This window comes from Gallinula chloropus (genome assembly GCF_964237585.1).
Source record: "Gallinula chloropus genome assembly, chromosome: 8".
NCBI lineage: Eukaryota > Metazoa > Chordata > Aves > Gruiformes > Rallidae > Gallinula > Gallinula chloropus.
In genome coordinates, this window is record NC_140093.1 from 15,565,555 (window position 1) to 15,580,487 (window position 14,933).

The 14,933-nt window shown below is 39.1% G+C and overlaps 1 protein-coding gene across 1 annotated transcript in view; it reads right to left on the bottom strand.

The window, feature by feature from the left end:
* The window catches only part of USP13 (ubiquitin specific peptidase 13), a gene marked incomplete at its 5' end in the record, with an annotated part of 52,395 nt that overhangs the window by 30,628 nt on the left and 6,834 nt on the right, over positions 1–14,933 (bottom strand). Inside the window, 2 exons of the mRNA XM_084267499.1 lie at positions 7,472–7,532; positions 11,611–11,736. Coding sequence (XP_084123625.1) covers positions 7,472–7,532; positions 11,611–11,736 — 187 coding nt within the window. The remainder of the gene's footprint in view (positions 1–7,471; positions 7,533–11,610; positions 11,737–14,933) is intronic.

The following is a 14,933-nucleotide window of genomic DNA, read 5'->3' on the forward strand; positions in this document are numbered from 1 at the left end:
AGTCTTGTGTTTTATTACAGGAGTGGGTCTCAACAGATGCAGTCTGCAACTGCCGTAAGCTCTTTTGCTCTGTGAAGTACAGAAACTATCTCCAAGCTGATGATACATACAGCAACGTATCACAGAGAATTTTCACTTAATTCCCACAGATTTGATGATGACCAGCACAGCAAAACCAGAAGTACCGACCATTTGCTAGGTAAGACGGAGGTTAATCAGAGAGGACAAAAACTTGGTGTATGTTCAGTGGTTTTAAGGCAGCAAACTCCCCTTCGGGGCCTGCAGTCGCACATTTCACTCAGCCACCAGAGGGAACCTGAGGACAGCTCACATCAGCTGCTATTATCTGTAGACAAGCGTAAAACCTACTGGTATTTTCATTTCCTTACCATACCGACATTTAATGTATAATATTTACAACCTGCTCTATAGAAACAGCAATGATACAGTCGCCTGCATTCAAAATTCAGGCGCTGCTTCAACTCATCTCAGAAGACAGTCGACAACAGTCAGATTTAGCGACCGCACTGCTACTGACCTGCATTTGAACTAGTGACCTAGGGATGAAAGACTGAGTATCCTATTAGCAATCATTTGCTGCCATCTGAGGACTTCACACACTTAGGAGCATAAGACTTTTGAGTGCAATGGATAAGGAAGGGAAGTTCCTTTTTACCAACTTGGGCTTCATACCATTCATGTTACCAGAGAAGCAGAACCTATGTCCTGTCAGCACGGCATTCCAGCTGTATGACATGCTGATACGGCAGCATCACACTTATTTTAAAGGAAGTCTCATAACAGTTCCAGGGGGAAAAAAAAACAAACCCAAAAACACAAACCAGGATGATTTAACTGGCAATTCCACTTTTGAATGTGACCATGTAAGCTGGTACATGTGTACTCGATACACCTTGACCCTCTGAATAGGAATTAAAAGGAATACCAGTGTTTTTTCACATTACCACACTGAAGACAGTTTCTCAGTGTTCAGATTCAGTATACAGGAGCTGAAAGGACTTCTGAGGTCACTGACTGAAATCCTTTCATACAGCAGATGACCATATAAACTAATACCTTCTGTTGACTGTCAGACAGGTCCCATAATGCTGCCTAGTTGAAAACCCCCAAATCACTACTCAACTTTAAATCTTGGCTTGTAAGCACTGAGAGACATACTTACTAAGTTCAGTAAGAAGTTCTATCTGCATTGTGATTTCTGTGCCTATGCAAAGACCAACAAAGCTAAGAAAGCATGGCAGTAAATAAAGTAAAAACAATTACTTTAGAAAGCAGTGGAGCCCACACAAAATGAGGTCAGAGGTTGGCCTGTAGCCACTGGGCATCCTGTGCAATCTGCAGACAGTTTCAAATGTGGATTTTAAAATGTGGATTTTAAAACTAGGGCCCCCAACATAATGACGTGGAACTGTTTGAGTGACTCCAGAGGAGGGCCATGGAGATAATCATAGGGCTTGAACATCTCCCCTATGAAGACAGGCTGAGAGTAACTTGAGTAACTAGAAAAGAGAAGGACAGGGAAATCTATTTGCAAATGATACATATTTGATTAAAAATTGCTGTAACACTAAAAACATTGAAAAATAGGGACTTTTTATAGGGACTATGCTTTATACAAAGCTGTTTCTTGGGCAAGGATGCTCTTCCAAGATGCATTGTGAGTAGAAGAATCTCTAGGCAAAAAAGGGTTTACCTAGTTCTAAGACTGAACCACAAGAAAACCAAACAGTCCATAATTTTTTTAAAAAAACTGATAGCTTGATGGTGAGTGTCCACATGACTTGGCTCCCCTTGCAGTAGACTAACAACTTCATAGTACCTCCTCAGAGCCCAAATTAAAAGTTGTGGTCGCTACAGCAAAGTGTCCATAGGTCATAACTGTTGTGTTGGGAGGCCAGGGCGACATGCAAAGCAAAACAACAGGCAGTTAAAACAGAGGCTCAACTGATGTTGTTATTTTGGGCAAATGGTCAGTAGAGGAAATTTACTCCAGCTCACAGGCATCACTGCAGTGACGGTGAGAAATGCATTGCTGCCAAACTGACTGAAAACAGCAGCTGGGAGAGGAAGACAGACTACTGTAAACCAACTCACCAGAGGGGCAGGAAAGGAGTGGACATGCCCAGATCAGATTTAGACAAGTTACCAACCAACTGCACTAATAATAGTGGCATAAGAAGACTCCAGGCAGCACCCCCAAACAGGATTTCCTGTGCCTGTGGATGTGTCTACGTGCATATGAAAGAGAATACAAATGTGAAAATTGAATGAGGATGTTGACTAGTGAGCCTACAACTAATTTTGAAACCCTAGAAAGACAACTTTGGAATCAGGGCTAGGATCCTGCTCTCACTGAAAGCAATGGAAAAATTTCTATTGACCTGGAAGTGGACAACTGAGTCTTAAAACAAACAATTTCTTCCAGAAACCTCTCAATAATAATGAATTGCAGCACCAGCACTTTGCAAACTATAAGCTATTCACTTCATTTTGTCTTCAGGCACATCCAAAACACTGACCTTGTCAGATAAGCTATAAGAACGAAGAAATTAAAAGTATATTCACTTTACAGTCACAACATTCTCCTTTGTGGCAATAGGAAAACCAAAACTTTCTATCAGGATAATATGGATCCTTCACTACTTGTAAATAACATTCAAGTTGCTTGCCACATCTCCAAAGCATCAGCATGCTGTTCTTATTGCTAGACATAAACCTCACCCCTTAGATTTCTGGCACAGTCATACGTTAAACAGCCAAATCTAAAACAGCAAAATTTAAATTGTGAACTCTTTAGCTAGTGGCATTAGCTTTTGTTAATCTAGACTAATTTCCAAAGTTCTACCTAAACCAGCCAACTATTAAGACTATTAGTGTAAGGTAACTGGTCACCATTTTATACTTAACTCAAGCTTTGATGGGAAAGCCAGAAAGCAAGTTCACTCATGCTCTATTTAGCTCCACTGCTACTGCTGGGGAGCATGTAGAACTTTACTGGGTCAAATTTAAAAATACAGTCGCTCATCTCCTCCTAAATAACAATTTTCCATTCATAGACATATATTCTATATGTGCTTACTTACATAAATATAAATGTCCTCTTACCAAACAAAAACATTCTTACTGAAAAGAGGGTTCTGCTACTGGCTGCTATGAGATCTAGGAGAGCTCCATGACTCTATACTGAAATCTAGTATGGCCACTCTTCTGAACAGTCTTTACACTTGGAAACAGTAGCTATAAGTATACTCATTGCTATATGTTGGTACGTGCCATCCAGGAACAGCTCAGGAAGTTCACACATTCTCCCAATGGAAGTTTTTTCTTCCTTTCTGAGGCCTCTGACACCAGCTGTGTGTCATGGATATTGCTCCTCACTAACATTGCTCCCACCAGCAATAACCATCCTCACAGATCTGCTGACAGAACTGTTCATCTGAGTACTTCAAAACACTATTAAATGATGGTCTAAGTTAGCCCTGACTTTGCTCAAAACAGACCTCACACAACTTGCTGCACTGGCAGATACTGCTATGGCAACTGATATGGATGAGGACATCTGTCTGCACACAAATTTTGTGACAGCCACTCTACTAGCTCTGTTTAGGCTACAGTCAAGGCTCTGGCATGGAACAACAGATGCCCAGGAAGAGGGAACCAGAACAAGGCAAAAATGCAGCAATTCCTCCCTCAGAGGATACCTCCTATTTTCCAGATATCGATTCCTTGTTTGATGGGGGTGCAATGGCTTTTGTGTTGTCTGGTTGGTTGGCTTTGGAGAAAGGCAGATGAGGAGAAACAGCTGTGTTTTCTCTATCCTAAAGACAGGTTAACTTCTTATCTATAAACCAAAATAACAGAGAACAAAACATAAAATGTGGCTCTCAACCTGATGTTCAACTTGATTCTTTCACTGCAGCCCACAGCTGTGCTAACATTTTCAGAGAACCATTCATATCTTCCCTCTCAGAGCTACCTTTCTGAACAGTAATAGCCAATTTAGACCACATCACTGTACACCCAGTTAAAGAACTTCTTTTGTTGTCTTTGCATTTTTCAACAGGTACTTTATCTACTGTTTAGTTAGTCAGTAACACATTAAAAATCCCTTTTAGATTTAATATCTTAGATAATGTTAAATCAACCAGCAAACTTTATTTCCTTATTTTTCAATCCCTTTCTAGGCCAATTACAATCACATTAATTCTTCATAATTAGAACATTAGGAAGGGCTCTGCTGATAATTCCTGGGAGTAGCAGTCTCAGGTACTCTGCCGGTAATTTTACTTTAAGAACTGTGCCTCCAATCCCTTCAATACAAGGATCTTCTGATTTATTCTAATACTCCTTTTGACCAGGATCATGTAAGGAAGATCACAGTACACCCTGTTAATTCAGTTGCTCTTATTCACATAGTCAATGGATACATAGGGGCACTATTACACAGAGTCCTAGAATATTCTGGCAGTCCCTGAGCCATTACTTCACTATGGAATATCCACATTGATTCTTCTCTCTTCTGTTGTATTTGTAAAACTTTTATCAATTCTGATCCGTTATTTCTTTTCCAAATGGGTCAATAAGAAAGTTCAGTTATATAACACTTTCTGCTCCAATCATGTCTTGTCTTTTTTCCAAAAATATCCTGGTATCACACTTACTATACTGTTGCTGATTTAAAGGAGAGGTTGTGTGCCAAAGACAATAGTGCAGCTTTTTCTTATCCGAGAGCCTTGTTAACTCACAAAGAGCTACCACCTTGTCCCATCAATTAATTTCCATTTTACAGATTAGATCTACAACTGTTTTGTGCAACAGCCTCACATATTGTCAATTGCCAAGTATCTTCAGACTTGCTACCATAGATGATAAAGCAGTGAAGATACTACTTCAAGCAATGTAATGCCATCTGTGTTAAGTATCACCCCAAATCCATGGAAAGCTTGCTTAGTCTGAGCTGAAGTTACCATGTTCACACTACCTAGCAACATTTAAACACTCTGGATTAAAGGAAGTTCATACATTTCAATGCACAATGTTGTTACGCTTCCAGATTACACAGAACACTCACAGCAAACACCTCATGCCCTCTCCAAAAGAAAACCAAAATAAAATGAGCCCCAAGCCTAATGCATGCACACACATGCACACATGCTTTTCTGTGTTATCTTTTAATGTTAAGGGAAAGACAAAACTTCCAGTGGACTGACCCAACCAGACTGTTTCTGTTGCATTTGCTGGATAGCAGCAGTGCTAGAAAGTAATCAGTGAGCATCCAAAAGATGTTTTCCTAATACTAAGGAGACTGAAAACGGTTTAGTATCTTTAATAGCTTTACATCAAAGAAGATTGTAAGAAGCAATGTAACAAATGCCCAAATTGGATTGACTTTGTACACAAAACTTAAATCTCAGGCCTTCAGGGAATTATTTAAAGACACCTAGAAACACAGTGATGTTAAGTTAGCCATTGATCATTACCTATTCTAGTCTGACAGGGTAAACCTTAAATGGCAGGCTACATATATGTGCTGATACCAGTCAGTTTGATGCAAAACCTCTACCATAGGTGCCTGATGAGAAAGACATAAATAAACCAACTTGTTAAAATGAGAAGTCCAGCAGCTCTGAACCAACAAGGAAGATGTTGGATTAAGAGATAAAACACCAACTTTTGCTAACCATCTCTGCTGCTGTCACATGCAAAATTATGAAACCAGCTCACCTCTCTGTTCTTTCATTTCCTCAGCTATGAATAAGGACAGTAATAATTCTTTTTCTCTTTACCCATGGTCAACCTCCTCCCCACAAAAAAAAAAAAGAAAAAAAAAACAAAACACCAACGCCTCTGCTGAGCCAAACTGGATACAAAGCATTTGGACACATGGAAGTAGTATCTGAAGGATCGGAGCAGAGCTGATACCATTTTAACTCCCACCTAGCATCAGGGGCTGCAAAGAGGACTGCAGTAGAAAAGACACCAGATCATGTAAATTTTCAAAAGTGCGTTAGATTCCACAAGTGCTGTATTAAATGGTGAGAGTTCTGTGTGCTTATTCACCCCAGTGAAAGAGCACTGCCTTCAGAAGTTTACCAGGCCCAGGACACTTGGAACTGCTGACACCAGATTTACTCAGTGGGAACAAAATGCTCATGTGCAAGGATGGAATTTGAGGACTCCAACATGGCACGTCAGAGATACTATGCCATGTACACTGTGTGCTGGCATATCACAATGACAGGAGCTTCAAAAGGCATGCAATAAATCGGCAAGAATAAAATCTGACCGTGCTTTTATATTTCTTAGTTACACTCACATTGCTAACGCTCTGCAACCACTGCTGTCCTGCAGACAGCTTGGTTTCTGAACCAATTATTTTATAAGCATTCAGTGGTAATTTTTTTTTTTTCAATGTAAACTAACAGTAAATGGCATTTAGACCAGCATCTGCAACTTACAGTCTCGTTCTACAGGAGAAGTTCTGATACTTTATGAGCCATCTTAAGACTTTTTCTATCTAATCCCTCCTTGCAAAACTTACTCTGGACATTAATGGCAACAATTTAATCGATCACAACATGCAAAAGGCTCTTAGGGCCACTCCACAGATCAAAGCAATTCCAAAGGGAGGCCATGCTATTGTTTCTCCTTAGCTGGAAGAACTGGCAATTGTAAAGAAAACACTTAACCTCTTAATTTCCAGAAGAAAAAAACTACTATTAATACACAGAGAAGAAATAATAGATGAATTAGATAAATACCACAAGTGGTGGGAGGAAGGAGAATATGGGCAACAAGTTCCCCCCATACATATTTATTAGGCTCTCCAGTTTCTGGGTAATCTGAATCAATGGATATTGAATGAAATAAACATGGTAAGAAAACTACTTTCCATGAATCAATTCTGGCCATCACAGAATAGGAATTGGTAAGAGATGTTCATGACATACGTACTGTTGCATTCATTACAGGGAGATCACAACATCACTTAAGAACGTTTACCTGTGTAACAACTTTGGGATTATAACCCTTCCTATGATCAGCTGTTGAGCAGAACAGTGCCATACTAAGACCCTGTTATATCTAAACATGAACTATAAATAAATATTTTAATAAAATAGTGCTTTGTGGGTATGACAAAGAGAGAAGGGACAGAATTATTCCAAAAGTACCTATTAAACCTTCCACTGTTTGGGAATAATTGAGGGCCTACTTTAGATTAAAATGTTTCATGTATACATTAACATATCTCTGTATATGTGTCAAAATTACTAAGAATTACTTTTCTGGACCAACTTTAAAAACTAAAACCAAAAGTTAAAAAAAAAAACATAAGAGAAAAAGAAAATCCACAAGTAACCTAAAAGCCAGACAGAAGGGTGGACAGAACCCAAGTACACATGCAGATAGGGCCAGAAAAGGACTCTGTGAAAGCAGCTGCTCACAATACCTAAAAATAGCTTAGCATTCCTCCTTTTTGGTAAAGCTCCACCAGATGCCCCTGGTACCTTCTGGAAAGAGAGAAACAAACAATTAAAAACCCATCAAGTGAGACAACAGTAAATCAGCAAAAACCCTATACCATCACCATTTCTGACACACATCACATCTATCTGTTCATAGTCCTCTTATTTAATAACAGTCCTTGCTGAGCAAGAATGTAAATCCTCTTCATTCTCCTCTGACAACGGGATTCAACTAATTATTTACTAAACTCATGGAGTGAGAAAGCCACCACCTGGATCCTTCATACTTTGCTTTGTCAGCATTAAGCATTAAGGTGTTTCTTGGTCACCGTGGGGGACTACTGTTCTATCAACAACACAGTGACACCCAGTATCACTCAAACCTCTAACCAGTAGATGCCCTATGGTATTTCTTCATGAATAAAAGGGGAAGAAAAAGCTATTATCTGCTCTGCAAAAAAGATTCAATCCTTCATAATTAATTCCAGTATGGCCACTCTGTTGTGATCTTTATTACGGCTAATTTTCTTCTATCCAGAAAAAAAATGCCCTTTCCGTCAGGATTCCTGCTTACTTCCATTAAGATCAATCCAACGTGCTTTCTTAATATGCTTTGCTATGTTTTCTTAATATTAGAGAATACAAAGGAAACTCGACAACACTCAGTCATTTAAGGGGATTTTTTAATTTCAACTCCACAGTAGAGGATGGTAACTTCTAAGTGACCTTCAGTTTCAAGCACTACTTTCCCAGTTCAAAATACCTCAAACTACTAGGACAAACACTAGTAGCTGAGGAAATGTAAAAGTCAACTCATTGGCACCATTAATTCAAATCAAGTTAAATGAAATAAGCCTCTGTGGATATAATACATAATGTCGTGTATAATGTTAGCGAAACTGGCAAGGTTGTTAGGCAACTTTCTTTTTTTTAAAAAATAACAACAATATTGGGATGCAACAGGTGGAGAGAAACCAGCCAAGAACCTGTCAGCCTAGAGCAAGTTCATGTTTGCCTCCGCTCCTTGGTAGGTGAAAGGGTCACATATTTTGGGTGGTTCCCTTCACCATGTAAATAAAGCATTGGCCAAAGCAGACTGCTTGAATCATCAGTGAGTTTTTATACATCACAAGAAAGTTTTCCATTCTTAGAAAGAGCAAACGCCAACACTTCTTGTCTGCACTTAAGAAGAGAACTTATTATCCATATATATGAGCCCCAGGGAAAGGAGCATTAAAACAAAAGCAACAAAACAAACACTCCCCAGTGAAGTGAAAATAACAAGCAGAACACCTCTTCTTTTTCCTTAATACTACTGTTGTGGAAAAAATGGAAATAAATTAGCCAAGAATACAAATCTATTTTAAAATAGCAGCAGTAAGATACAACATAACCTGATTACAAATATATTATGAATAAATTACACATACTCCTAGAAATATAGCTTCAGAACTACAAAAAATTAAAATATCTTGCTTCCGGTATCACAAAGCTTCATTTGTATTCTGATGTCACCAAGTGGGATGCTGTGAAAGTCATTAAGACTAGAGAGTTCAAAGAGGAACAATTCACACAGAGTGTTGATCTCTGCCAGCCTGACATCAGATATATTCAGCTGTTTGGAAAGATAAAGCTGAAATATTGAAACTGGAATCACAGATGCTCAATATACCTGAAAACCCCTAGAACCCCTCTGAAATCATAAAAAACATTCCCTGTTCACAGAACAATTTTGGCTTCTAACAGATGTGACATGCCCAGTAAACAGGAGTCCACACAATGCACCTGTAGTGACATTAAAATCCACTTGTGATGCTTCTCACACAAGGTGAGAGCGTAGCCTATTTTCCATCATCTTTAACTGCACCGTTGCCACATGTTTTTATACCAGGACCACTGAATAATATCCAGGAACCCATCACTGTTGGAAATTTCATGCTTCTCTGGCCAGTGTTTTCAACAGGGCTGAGGTACCACCAAGCTGAAGTTCTGCCTGGGACTGAATACTACTACCCAGGCAGTTGTATACAGAAGTCATACAATAGAGAATTTTTAAAGCAGCCACATTTCTGAAGAGTAAAATTTGGGGGGTGGGGTTTGAGAATACTTAATTTTCTTGATATAGCTAAAAGTTTTACTAGATGCTGCTCTGTTGATTCAGTAAATGCCTGTAGTGCTGATCTGCCACTGACAGATACTTTAGCTCTAAAGCTAACAAGCTGAAGATGTGACCCTTATTTTCTAATTGAACTGTGGCATGATACACAAGTCATACTTAATCCAAACACCTTCAGAAGCAAACAGGGATTTCTCCAGCAATGCAGTGCATTCTGCAAGGGTGATGCCAAGGAAACCACAGGCAAGAATAGCAGCCTCACTAGAAGAATCTTAAGAGAGCATATCCAATGCCTTTGTCTTTAGTGTATCCCATACTATCAAAAGTTTGGCTTTAAAAAAAAGCCAACAAGAACAAAAACAACAAAACACAACACAGCATGTACCAGACACTTCATAAAACTGTTCCAGTGAAAGTTTGATGTTTCACGTTGCTCAAAACACTGACAATAGTCATGATGAACAAAATCCACAGCTAATGTATGAGGAATCATATCTATGAGCTATGTTAGATAACAATGAGACCATTTTCACCTGTACTGTATAGTCAAACACTGCTTCCTACCACATGACCCAGTGCACCAGTGCATCACCACTTTCAAACACAAATGCCAAGCCCCTCTGCTACAACATAATTCACAAGTAGAAAAATAGGAATCACTGAACCAATTCAATTGAAGGTGTACATGACACCAAACAACACTTTGCACATTTGTTTCTCCCTTTTGGAGTTCTTCAGACTGATCTTTATCCAGAAGAAGAAATTTTTGAGGCCTTATTTTAACCACAGATTACCTTAATATTCAAAATTCCCAGATCATATGCTGAAAGACTGTTACATACGAGCAATGCTGATGGAATTTCTGGCCGCTTGCCTCTAGTCCTAGATAGAATCTTTCAAAAGTGTTAAATTCACTCAGAAGGACTGTTGCTAAAACTACATTAGGCTCTCCCAAAACTCAGTTACAGTGTGAAGGAAAATTTTGCTATCAACCTTTCAAGAAAAAACAATTCTGAAGTATAATAAACATCATTAACAATCTCAACCTGAGAGACATGCAATCCACCTCACTATAATTCTAATAAAACATGAATAGTCATCTACTGGAAATAAAGTGAGTGACCAGGGCACTTTACATAACTTGGAGCCTTCATGGCCCATGGGAAACATTGCAGTAGAATGACAGACGTGAATTATTTTATCTCACTCCAAGCAGCTATTTTTGGCCCTACAACTTTCCAGAAGAGACAGAGCTTAGAGAGTGAGCTATAAGCAAACCCAGTGCCTTCCATATAGTTCAGGTCAGAGGTGACTAACGGCCCTTTAAAGATGCCAGACAAACCACACACAAACAGATGTTATGAAGCACAGGCTATAAATGACTGTTGACATGCAGTGATACTATGAAAGAAGAGTGAACATGAAGTCTGTATGTATACATCCATGTGCATGGAGATGTGAAACTGAATTCAATGAAGGCTGTGTGTGGCTTTAGAAGCCAGCATTAATGTAAACTAAACTTTAATTTCAAGGTTGGGATTAAGGCTCATGGTTTAATTCTACAGAAATCTTAGGATAGAGAGAAGTCCTGTCACACTGAGATGAAACTTCATATAAAATAAGAATTCTCAGAAGCTTCCAGCCAAATTTGAGATAAACCCAGTAAAACTACACTTCAAAGGCTGGTTTCAGGAAAGCATTTAGTTACCAACACTAACATGCAGACAGTATGCATGTGATATGCAGAAGCACATAGTGGAAAAGATCAGTCAAAGTCAGGCAACAAGCTACCTTTAATATCTGACTCTAGGGCTTTTGATTCATTTCAAAACTGAAGCTATAGTATTGGTTGGGATCCATGCACCTGAATTTGATATTCAGCCCCAATTCTGAACATGTTAATTTCTGTCATTCAAGATTTGGTCTATGTTTGATATGTGTTACCTAATCAAGCACAAGAGACCCAAGAACTGCTGGAGTAGTTAGTTGGAAAGTCACAAGTCTCACCTCTATCATACGTCGTTTCAGATGCAAATACACACATTGTCCTGTTTTCCGGTAATGCCTTTCAATGTGTTCCCTTCCAAATCCCAGAAATGTGTTCATGCACACATAGACACCTCCTTCTGAATCCTAAAAGGAATGACACAAATAATTACAGCACAGAAGAAACCGTATAGGACAGAAAGGACTCAGCAAGCAGAAGAAACAAAGTGTGGACCCATTGTGTTACCAGACAAGCACTTAGAATCACTTTGATAGCACATCATTGTGTTTATACTGTCAGACCTCCAACAATCTTCAACATAGGACACCATATATAAACACATTGTAATGGGTAACTTTACAACTACTGACTAGTGAGTGTCCAAATTGGAGGTCTAGAAGTTAGTCTTGAAAAAGTGCCCAATCCAGAGATCTGTAGATGACAAAATTTGTAAAGCATAATGAAGCACAGACATTTCTTTGAAACAGAACTTTTTCTGGCCACTTGACTGCAAGACCAACATCTCAAATCAGAAGTATGGCAGACCTGATGGTCCAGGGATTCAGCCACACCTTGTACTCTTGATCACACACAATCTTGCATGACAAAAACAGATCTCACGTGATCTTACAGCTCTTAGATCTTGCTAACAAGAAAACCGGCAAGTTATTTGGGAACGTTCTTCAGTACCTTTCAGGGATTCTCTCTGCTCACACAATTAGAGTGCTTGGAGACACAGGCATTACAAAAGAAATATAAAGATATACATTCCTGGTACTGATCACAAACGTTGACATTTCAGTAACATAACCTGGCAGGAGTTCCATCACTTTTTACTCTCCTGAAAGCTGGGTGTTGATGCTGGATGTTTATTGGGATCTTGCTCCTTTTTAACTGCTCCAAGATCTCTACTCTACACCATTCAGATTGCCAGAAGGACTTTGAGTCATGTTGGATCGATTTTCTTAAACCCTTTCTAGCATGTATTGTTTTGAATAGATGGTGCATAACAAGGATTGAGCCTTTCAGAAGTACTTTGACCTTGCTTCTATTGTGAATGTGTTTGTGCTGTTGGATAGTACAGAACATCTCATGTTAAATGCCCCAAAGAACAACATGAACTCGACTCATTCATAGGCACCTTAGAAATAAATAATAAACACAACTATGAATAAGAGTCATTATCTCCAGAAACAAGTGACATTACGCACATACACATGCACAATCACGTATTGAGAAGTATTATAGCAACTATTGTTTTGATAAGATGACACCTGACAGTGCCACACCTGAAACATACAGTACAGTACCTCTCTTCAAGGCTCTGCCAGGCAGGAACCTTTGCCCTACCTCTGAGCAAGCACAAAGCTACCCAGCCTGCCATGGCATGGGTTAGGCTCTCACCAGTCTTGTGGACTGGCACAACTAGCAGAGGGCAAGTCTGACAGAGATCATAGCTATCTCCAGTACTTTCCTAACCAACACCAGGTTAATACACCTTGTTCTCTTTCAGGAAAAGGAGCTGAAGGGCTAGTAGTTTTGAGCAGTTGTTGCTCATTTGAAACCTGGTACAGACCAGCTAGGGCCTGACAGGTGTCTCTCCCCTCCCACCACTGCTCCACAGCCAGGTTCGAATGTGCCACTCTACACTCACTTAACTCTCCCCAACCTATTTCAAAGACTGACACTGAGTATTCCTGTAGGGCTTAAAGGAATCTAAACTTCTAGCTTACCTACAACCCATACTTGCATGCTACTCTTTCAAACATGCCTGTTTTAATCAATATGACCAAAGCCAGAACTGAGCAACTTCCTCAAACACCAATAAATACTGGTACTTCCACAGCAGCCACCAGTCATGGAGCTGAGGAACAGAACACAAAAAGGGACCAGAGAATGATGATTTACCATAAGACTAAGTGGAAGAGATGGATTATTATCTAACGTGAACCAACACATATAAGCTTCAGCTTTTCAGATTTAGCTGAAAGATAAACATGTAATGAACTACATAGCTGTTGCTTTACCAGTCTCAAAAGGACAAAAAATGGCATTGAGTTTTCCAGGATTCAAACATACAGTGTGAAGCAAAGTTTTACATTGTCTGTCATTCATGCTTAACATATACCATGAAGTCATTCTTTCAGCATCTAAGTATCACAACAACTGGCTCTGTAGAGTAAAAAGTAAACTATTTAGCCATCTCATTTCTGAGATACGTAGCCCCTATCTAAGATTCTATTTCAAAAAAAAAAAGTAAAAACACAGCTCCTTTGAACTGGAAATATTCACAGCCTTGAGAACAGGGGTGATACCTACAAGTGAGCTCGAAAGTAATAAAGTGGTTAAAAGAAAAAAAATACACGTGTGGTATTTAAACTATATAAAAAATACAATTGTATTTAAAATGTATTACATTTATTGTAGTTTCCACTAGTCTTTCCCAGATTTATCTACTTTAAGACCCATTATACCTTTGCTGTCTGCTCATATATCCTGTATGCCAAACCCTTTTGGATTATCTCCTTGTCTGAGAAAGTTGTGGATGTGTCCTCTGCAGGAAATCCTATAGGTACCCAGCCTAAATAAAAATCCAGTGTTGTCACTCTGGGGTCTCAGGAACTTTGTTTACAATTTTGTTTTCTTGGAGACTATCCTCTCTTTTTCTGAAGGGAACCCAAGAGACCACTGAACCATTTCTGATAAGCAGCCTATAACAACAATTTGACACTTTCAGTATATGAGCTAAATGCAGCATCTGAGTAAACTGTCTGTGGTTACTAACAAAACAGTTATTTCTCCCACAGAACGCAGGCAGAGTATTCTCTCACACAACTTAGAAAGAAGCATACAGAAGGAAAGGGGTTTGCTCTTCACTGTATTTCTCCCTGTACTTTGCTGCTAAGATGGTCACAGTAGACCAGGTATATTTATAGAAAGGAAGATACACTGTCCACACCAGGGAGAATAGTACTTAAAAAAAAAAAAAAAAAGCTCTTACTCTTACTTATTTATACAATAATTAATGTTTTTCAGAGGTAGGATGAAAAATGGTCAATGAATCCATGTTGAAAGAGAAGTAAAATGCAAGAGTTACTCCCCCTCAGGGCTGAAAAACAGAGCAAGTAAACTGCTGGATGAGGGGGTCTGTCAAACACAACCACCTGGCACAAGGAAACAGAGATCACCATCTCCCTTCACACATGCTCATGGCACCAGACACTAATACTTTTCAAATACTACCAACCTGATCAGGATTTGAATAACATGTATCTCATTACCAACCCTCCTCATGGAAACCTAGGGTTCAGCAATTTCAACTCCTGAGGTGGCATTTATAATG